The 9,153-nt window shown below is 41.3% G+C and overlaps 2 protein-coding genes and 1 long non-coding RNA gene across 3 annotated transcripts; 2 read left to right on the top strand and 1 right to left on the bottom strand.

Annotated features, from left to right (window-relative positions):
* The first annotated feature begins 212 nt into the window (after nt 1-212).
* Nucleotides 213-812, top strand: LOC138929019 (uncharacterized). The gene has a single exon (XM_070287482.1). The coding sequence runs from the start codon at nt 213-215 to the stop codon at nt 810-812; it is 600 nt and encodes a 199-aa protein (XP_070143583.1).
* Nucleotides 813-3,646: 2,834 nt separating this feature from the next.
* Nucleotides 3,647-4,175, bottom strand: LOC138928680 (uncharacterized). Its single transcript, XR_011445069.1, has 3 exons — nt 4,116-4,175; nt 3,830-3,983; nt 3,647-3,771 (listed from the first exon to the last, which is right to left on the bottom strand). It is a non-coding gene; the product is annotated as an uncharacterized lncRNA (long non-coding RNA).
* Nucleotides 4,176-8,173: 3,998 nt separating this feature from the next.
* Nucleotides 8,174-8,773, top strand: LOC138929017 (uncharacterized). Its single transcript, XM_070287481.1, has one exon. It carries the CDS (start codon nt 8,174-8,176, stop codon nt 8,771-8,773), a length of 600 nt encoding a protein of 199 aa, XP_070143582.1.
* Nucleotides 8,774-9,153: the final 380 nt, after the last annotated feature.

Below are 9,153 nucleotides of genomic sequence, written 5' to 3'. Positions count from 1 at the left end.
GAAGGCCGCTCATTTGGAAGTGGTTCAGGATCTCACGACGGATTCTTTCATCGCAGCGCTGAGGAGATTCATCAGCCTTCGAGGCAGTCCGCGTACCATTTGGAGTGACAATGCTACGAACTTTGTCGGTGCAAAGAGCGAGCTTGCCGAGCTGAAGGAGCTTTTTTTGAGCGAGCAAGACACGGCATCGATATCTTCGGCCTGTTTAGCTGATGGGATCGATTGGGATCATCCCTCCGCGTGCCCCGCACTTCGGTGGTTTATGGGAGGCCGCTGTGAAGTCGGCCAAATATCACTTCTACAGAGTCGTCGGCGCATCCGTCTTAGCCATCGATGAACTAAGAACTCTTGCCTATGAGATTTCTGCCATCCTTAACTCCCGTCCACTCTGTCCAATTTCAGAAAAGGCTGAGAGCCTTGATGTGCTAACGCCTGCGCATTTCCTGAAGGGTTCCAGCTTCACAAAATTTCCTGAGCCTGACATCACTCATCTTCGCGAAAGCCGCCTCAGCAGATGGCAACGGGTGACCCAGATGCAACAACACTTCTGGAAAAAATGGAGCAGCGAATATTTGTCCCTTCTTCAAGAAAGGGGCAAGTGGCGCGTCGAAACGTCCAACATCAAGGTTGGAAGCATAGTGGTGCTGAAGGATGACAACATTCCCCCATTGAAATGGCAGCTTGGGCGCATCGAGGACGTCGGCGGAGACGGCGTCATCAGAGTAGCTATGGTCCGTACCGCTACGGGTCTTATCAAGAGAGCCGTCGCCAAACTAGCCGCTCTGCCCATCGATTCCGAGATGGTTGGATAGGTGCATAGGTGTACCGCTGCACCTGCAGCGCTCTTATGTTTTCTCTTTGCTACTCTTTTCTTATCTCGCTAAAGCTGTCGCCTTATCTATCAGCAAAACTACATTTGTTATCCCATAAACATGTATATATATTGAACATGTATATATATTTTTATACACACAGTCTGCAGCTCCGATGAAACACAAACATTAAACACGGCTTATACTAAAATACTATAGTGCGTTTTATTATAAACTAAAGGGTGGCATATTCGTTGTCTTCCCCACAAACACCACATAAGTAAAAATAACGCTAAAAAGTTTATTTAATTACTAAAATTGTATTAGAAGGAAGCATAAAAATCATGCGCAGAATGAGATTTTCATCCTATTTATGATAAAAATGATAATATTGCCAGATGCTACACAAAAGGTAAATTGAGACGGGCAAAACGGCTGACATACGCAAGAGTTTTCCAATACTTTTTATCGAACATTTCCAGTACTAAGCCGAAAACAGATGATTGAAATTTTAAATATTTCAAATTAACATTTTACGGCCAAGAATGCTTCTTCCTTTAAGGTTATGTAATGAACTAGCAACCCATCAACTTACTTAGGATGGACGCGGGCCAAAATCGAATTAGCCCCCTATTAACAAAACTCAGGCAAAACAATCGAGATTGTCTATACCGGCCAGCTGATATTCCTTGGGAACAAAAAGGAAAAGGAAAATTTAATCAAAAATCCCAAAATCAACATGGAAAATTCGCTTATTTTAAAGGGAAATCCGCAAATGTTATCAAATGCACTTCCGAGTGGAAACTAGAACAGGCCTGATTTTTTGCAATAAAAAAATCACCTTATACACTTAAAAGAAAAGTCAAGCGAGGGCGGAACCACGCCCATTTTTCCAAAAACATTAATTAATACCATAACAAGAAAGAAAGCAAATTTCGGCACACATAACAGAGTTTCATTGAATTATACTAATACTGATTATGTTTACAGTTTGACAGTTACAGTTTTATATTCCCAGCTTTACATTTTCTCTACATCTACCGATCGCTCCTATGGCAGCTATATGATATAGTTGTCCAACTATTATGAAATGTATACCAAAATTCTAAAATAATAAAAAAAGCTCATTTCTCAGAGTATATGAAATTACTCAGAATATATGTTTCTACTGTGACGACGCGGCTGGTCGTCACAAACCTTGTAAATACTTATCATTTAAATAATACTATACCTTATCTTAAGCTTAGAAATAATTTTAAACTAAGTACACACACACACACGCACACATCACCCGGCATGGCAAGTTGTGTTTTTTACGCGCTCCGCTGGTCTATCCCTTGAAGACGGTTAAAAGTGCCAGACATCCTGGAAAGGTGTGCAAGTGTAGTGCGAGACTCTTAGGGTCATAGTTACGTACCCGGATCGTGCCTGGATTTCGGCTTTCACTGGGCTCCAGACGCCCAGGGGTCCCGGCAGCCAGCCCGCCGCAGGAGCTTGGAGGTAAGGGGAGGGGGAATCTCTCACCTCTGTTCCTAGCAAAACGCCTTCCACTTTCACTACTCTCTCGCGGTTTCCACTTTCCACGAGCCATTTTTCCCCCGCGTTTTCTTTTGGCACACACACACAGCTGATCGCAGCTGATCGTAGTGTTGCGTAACGCCAACGCAGGAGCTTCTACAGCCGCGCTTAACAGCACGACACATTTAGTGTTGGAAAGCGCTCGCGGCAAAGCTTCCCGCCCTACCTCTAGTTACATATAAATCAAAATAAATAAATAATTAAATAATTAATTTTATAATTTTATTAGTTTGATTAGCCTGATTGGTTTAACGGATTTGACTGGTTTGGCTGACTTAATTGATTGATCTGATTGGGTTAATTGACCTAATTAATTAATGATCTAATTAAGCGGATTGATCTGACTGGTTTGATTAATTTAATTGATTTAGTTGACTTAATTGACTAATTGCTTGGTTTGATTTAATTGATTTGATTTGTTTGGGCAATTCGATTAATTTAATTAATTAATTTAATTTAATTGACCGAGTTGATTTGATCGATTTTATTGAGCTGGCTAATTGGCTTGATTCAAGTAGTTTAATTGATTTAATTAAGTTAAATTTGTTTGATTGCACTGCAGTACCATTCATCAACATTTCATCAACGTTTCATCAATAGCCGAAGCGTTTTGTTGATGATTCATCGATGAATTGCCATACAAATTACTGATGAATTTAACATGGGCATGTCATAGGCTGTCATCAACAGCAATTCATCAACATTTAAGCATCATTTCATCGATGAATTATTGATGAAATACTGTAGAAAGGCTGATGAAATGTTGATGAAATACTGATGAATTACTGATGAAATACTGATGAAAGGCTGATGAAATGTTGATGAAATACTGATGAAAGGCTGATGAATCATCAGTATTTCATCAACATTTCATCAGCCTTTTATCAGTATTTCATCAGTATTTCATCAGTATTTCATCAACATTTCATCAATAATTCATCAGCCTTTCATCAGTATTTCATCAGTATTTCATCAGCCTTTCATCAGTATTTCATCAACAAATCATCAACATTTCATCAGTATTTCATCAACATTTCATCAGCCTTTCATCAGTATTTCATCAGTATTTCATCAGTAATTCATCAGTATTTCATCAGCCTTTCATCCGTATTTCATCAATAATTCCGCCTTTTAATAATTTAATTCAAATATAATAGAAAAATTCATAAAATTTTATTGTTATTTTTTATTGTATACTAAATTTAAAACACAAATATAAACAATTAACATTAATCATGATGAATGAATTGAAAAGCCTCAAGGTTTGCTTGCTCCTCGGCTTTCCGCTTTTTATTCGCAGAGTTTAAGTTTTTGGCGCACAGAAGTACCTTTCCAAGTATCTTCTCTGGAAGTTCACTTTCATCTACTTGGACGATCGCATCTACAGAAAAAATAACAATTAATTAAAGGAAACAATAATTAAATTAAATAAAAATTACCCAAAAGAGCTGAATAAAACCGATCGTGGTCTTTAAGCCTTTTTTGGTTTTTCGTCCCTTCAATGTTATATTCCAGGAGGATGTCTCCGCCTAAGACATCCCTAATAGTTTTAGATATTTTCCCTCTTTTTAATATGTTGGCAACTACTGCAGTCTGAAAAGAAAAAATATAAACATAATATATAAATATATTATATAAATTAAATAATGTAATAAATATAGGCCTTTTTCCAGTTGAATCTGGAACTTTCCTAAATATATAGCTTTTAAGGTAAGATATACTTACGAGTTTTACTCTGGTTTCCTCGTCTAGAAGGAGATTTGTTTTTGACAGATCTTCCTCCGTCATAATTGGAAACTCCATGTCCTTAAACACTTTCTCCTTTTCGGCTTCTTTATATGCCCCTTTGACCAATCCCGTCAGAGCACCGACGGAATCTGTAAGCACAGATGTTATCGCCTTCAGTTCATTAACGGAGCTCTGGAGACCTATGTAAATGTAAAAATGTATTTATTCAATTATTTTATATAAACTTCCGAAAATACGTACCATCAAGTTTAGCCATTATTAGCTCGGTCTCAGTTTTGCCTGTAAAACTCAATTTTTATAAGCGGCTACAAAATAAAGACACGATAGGTCTTAAATTAGAATACAGAAAATAATAAACAAGGAATAACAAAAAAAAAAATACAAATTATAAATAAGAAATTTAAAAAATGAATTAATTCTAATTATAAAGAATGATAAGTAAAAAACCTACCTAGGGCCAATTTTTTTTTTTTTTTTGTTTTTAAACCGGGTAGGTGAGTCTTCTAAAGATATATAGAACGATTTCGCTCTATATATGCCCGATTCGTCCTATAAGACGCCTACGGACTAAACACCCCCCATTAAAACAAAACAAAATCCTAATAATAATGTAAAAACGGTATTAAAACTATCATATTATTATGAGGAATTCCAATTGCTTTTCTGCTAAACTCTACTACTGAAAATTTTTCTAACATGGAATCCTCTTCTAAAATACCCTCGCATATACCCACATCAAATGAACTAATCATAGAAACTAACGAGTTCCGAAAATCTTTTCCTACTGTTTAGGAGTGGGGTGGCTGGTAAATCCTCCGCAAAAGGATCAATAAAAGTTTATCCCACGAAGTAGAAAAACGCAGAAAATTCGGGGGTCGAAAAATGACATCGGCGGAGTGCCCGTAGCATACATATATTTTCGCATTCAATTTGGAACTAAACTTAGCTTAGCCTAAGGGCCCGCTGCCGGCCGAGAAGCCCAGCTTAACGGCGCGAGAACGGGAGAGCGGGAGAACAGTGAACTAGAGCGGCGTAGCCGTCCCTAGAAGCGAGCGACGATCGGGAACACGGGAGCGTGCGATCGGTAATACCGAGGAGCGGAGAGCGGGAGAGCGTTGCTTAGCTGGGAGCGCTTAAGCTTTTGAACGCTCGGTGGGCAGAGGGGGAACAGGGGCCTCCTGGCGTAAACACCTACAATAAAAATATCTCCTTCCTGTTCTTCAAATGAATATATTTTAATAGGAACTATATCCTGCACAAAACAAAAATTATCGGTACTTTTCCCGCTAAGAATGCAACCTTTCATTTTCAAAACCCTGCCTTCTAACTTAATACTTCTATTCTGAGTAACTTCTAATTTTTCCTCGCTAATTTTGTTACGACCTGAGTTTTTTTGATGGGGCAAGGCCGGCTAGCCAGTCTCTCCTCTCAGGGGGGATTTCTCCCCATTTGCCCGCAGGTCGCACCATAAATCCCAGCTGATCTGGAATCCGCAAAACAAATAAAAAAAAAACAATAAGGACCGACAAGAAAGGTAAACAAATTACATTACTCTACAACAATTACTGCTTACTTCATCTTTCTCTTTTCTCTCGGAGTGTAGGCTAGGGCTTGGCTGGAATCACCCTGGACGCCCCTCCCTTCCAGAGATCCGGACTCTCATCTTCTGCGGATCTCCCCTTGGCAGGCGGACTTCGCCGGCCTACTCCTGACTACGGTCCAGTCATCCTTTTTCCCCCCCAACATTTATAAACATTATAAACAATTTTAATTTCCTAGATTATCATACATATTTAACTTTGACATATGACTAATTAACAAACTTTCATTTTTATCTTTTCAGAACATCACCTGGGCAAAAACAATACCAGAAAATATGGAAATTGAACAAACGACGATGAAGACAGTAGCGCGGCGAACAACGGAGAAGACAGCGATTTTTTTGCACAGGTATGAATGGATATCAATGTATATAATTATTTAAAGGTACCCTCATTCATTTCAGCTGCATCCTACCTACTTGGAGCTCCAAATTAGGGGAAGGGACTGAGACGGGACGTTCGAAATGGTTTAATCTTCACACTTATACCCCTACACTACAACCGGCCTTCTGCAGCGCAGCCGCATCCAAGATCTTTCGATTTAAGCTTTAATTTACGTTAAATTTTCTGCAACTGTTTATGTTCACGGATGTAATTATTAATTATTATTTCGGTGCCCTGTAAGGAGAGTCTGACTGCGACAAGGAGCAGCTAATCAAATTTCATGATGGATCGGATATCGCCAAGGCATTGGGACTAGTCTGGGATCCATTTTCTGATGAACTCCTATTTAATTTTTCTCAACTGCCAACCAATCAACGACCCACCAAGCGGGTTGCATTGTCAACAATAGCCAAATTCTACGATCCGCTTGGGCTGATAACTCCAATTGTCACAAGGTCTAAAATCTTTCTGCAATCTCTATGGAGTGCGAACGTGGATTGGGATGACGCACTGCCAGAGCCCATTCTTTCGTCATGGGGGGAGTTGACCTCACAGTTAGCGGTCGTACAGAACTTAAAATTTCCACGATTTGTGCTACAGCCAAGGGCTTCCGTTGAGTTGCATGGATTCTGCGATGCTAGCATATCAGCTTATGGAGCGTGTTTATACTTGCGATCAGAGACCAATGGAGAATTGAAAGTCCATCTCCTCTGTGCCAAGTCGAGAGAAGCTCCATTGAAGGCCGTAACAATTCCAAGATTAGAGCTTTCTGCAGCGCTTTTATTGGCTGAGCTAATCGTAAACGTCAAGGAAACCATAGATTTTGATTGCGCCTTTCATTGTTGGTCGGACTCGTCTATTGTGTTAGCGTGGATTCGGCAACCTCCGAGGGAGTTTAACGTTTTCGTATCGAACAGAATCGCGAAAATTCAGGAGATGACGAAAGAAATGACTTGGCATCACGTTCCTACAGCCTTAAACCCGGCTGACGTCGTATCGCAAGGATGTACCCCGAGAGAATTGCTGGAGCATTCCCTTTGGGCTAACGGGCCTCCATTCCTCCTGCAAAGTTCGTCGAATTGGCCGTCCCTGCTGGATGTAGTAAAGGATCTTCCAGAGCGCCGTTCTGCGACTCTAATTGGGACCGTTTGCATGGACAGTTCTTCAAACTGCAAATACCTGAACTCCTTTGACAAGTTGCAGCGAGTATTTGCATACATTTATCGATTCATTTCAAATTGCAGAGCCAAATGTGCGCCGTTAAAAGGACGTATTTCGGTGGAGGAGATCAACTCTGGAACTGTACTTCTTTTGAGGAGCATCCAACAGGTTAACTTGGCGAAGGAGTATGGATTTCTTAGCCAGGGCAAGCCTTGTCCACAGAAAAGCAAGCTGATTTCGCTTAGGCCTATAATCGGATCCGACGGGTTACTTCGAGTTGGTGGAAGACTTCAGAACGCAAACTTGGGCTACGATACGATGCATCCGATACTGTTGCCCAAGGATCATCCAGTCACCAAAGCAATCATCGTTTATTATCATGGAAAATATTTGCATGCAGGATCACAGGCGTTGCTGGCTGCATTACGGCAAAGGTTCTGGCCGATTGGAGGCCGCAAGTTCGTCGCCAGCGTCATCAACAAATGCGTCCGATGTTTCCGAATGACCCCTGTGACTTGGGAGCACGTCATGGGTAGCCTGCCGGCAAATCGAGTGCAGCCTAATCCAGCTTTTCATACAACAGGTGTGGACTATTGTGGGCCATTCTCTCATAGAGCAGAGACCAGGAATAAGGCACCTCACAAGTGCTACATCGCTGTTTTTGCTGCTTTTCCACGAAGGCCGCTCATTTGGAAGTGGTTCAGGATCTCACGACGGATTCTTTCATCGCAGCGCTGAGGAGATTCATCAGCCTTCGAGGCAGTCCGCGTACCATTTGGAGTGACAATGCTACGAACTTTGTCGGTGCAAAAAGCGAGCTTGCCGAGCTGAAGGAGCTTTTTTTGAGCGAGCAAGACACGGCATCGATATCTTCGGCCTGTTTAGCTGATGGGATCGATTGGGATCATCCCTCCGCGTGCCCCGCACTTCGGTGGTTTATGGGAGGCCGCTGTGAAGTCGGCCAAATATCACTTCTACAGAGTCGTCGGCGCATCCGTCTTAGCCATCGATGAACTAAGAACTCTTGCCTATGAGATTTCTGCCATCCTTAACTCCCGTCCACTCTGTCCAATTTCAGAAAAGGCTGAGAGCCTTGATGTGCTAACGCCTGCGCATTTCCTGAAGGGTTCCAGCTTCACAAAATTTCCTGAGCCTGACATCACTCATCTTCGCGAAAGCCGCCTCAGCAGATGGCAACGGGTGACCCAGATGCAACAACACTTCTGGAAAAAATGGAGCAGCGAATATTTGTCCCTTCTTCAAGAAAGGGGCAAGTGGCGCGTCGAAACGTCCAACATCAAGGTTGGAAGCATAGTGGTGCTGAAGGATGACAACATTCCCCCATTGAAATGGCAGCTTGGGCGCATCGAGGACGTCGGCGGAGACGGCGTCATCAGAGTAGCTATGGTCCGTACCGCTACGGGTCTTATCAAGAGAGCCGTCGCCAAACTAGCCGCTCTGCCCATCGATTCCGAGATGGTTGGATAGGTGCATAGGTGTACCGCTGCACCTGCAGCGCTCTTATGTTTTCTCTTTGCTACTCTTTTCTTATCTCGCTAAAGCTGTCGCGTTATCTATCAGCAAAACTACATTTGTTATCCCATAAACATGTATATATATTGAACATGTATATATATTTTTATACACACAGTCTGCAGCTCCGATGAAACACAAGCATTAAACACGGCTTATACTAAAATACTATAGTGCGTTTTATTATAAACTAAAGGGTGGCATATTCGTTGTCTTCCCCACAAACACCACATAAGTAAAAATAACGCTAAAAAGTTTATTTAATTACTAAAATTGTATTAGAAGGAAGCATAAAAATCATGCGCAGAATGAGATTTTCATCCTATTTATGATAA

Source organism: Drosophila kikkawai, chromosome 3R (genome assembly GCF_030179895.1).
Source record: "Drosophila kikkawai strain 14028-0561.14 chromosome 3R, DkikHiC1v2, whole genome shotgun sequence".
Lineage (NCBI taxonomy): Eukaryota > Metazoa > Arthropoda > Insecta > Diptera > Drosophilidae > Drosophila > Drosophila kikkawai.
The sequence above is the reverse complement of the archived record's forward strand: the minus strand, read 5'-3'. Positions and strand labels throughout refer to the sequence as shown.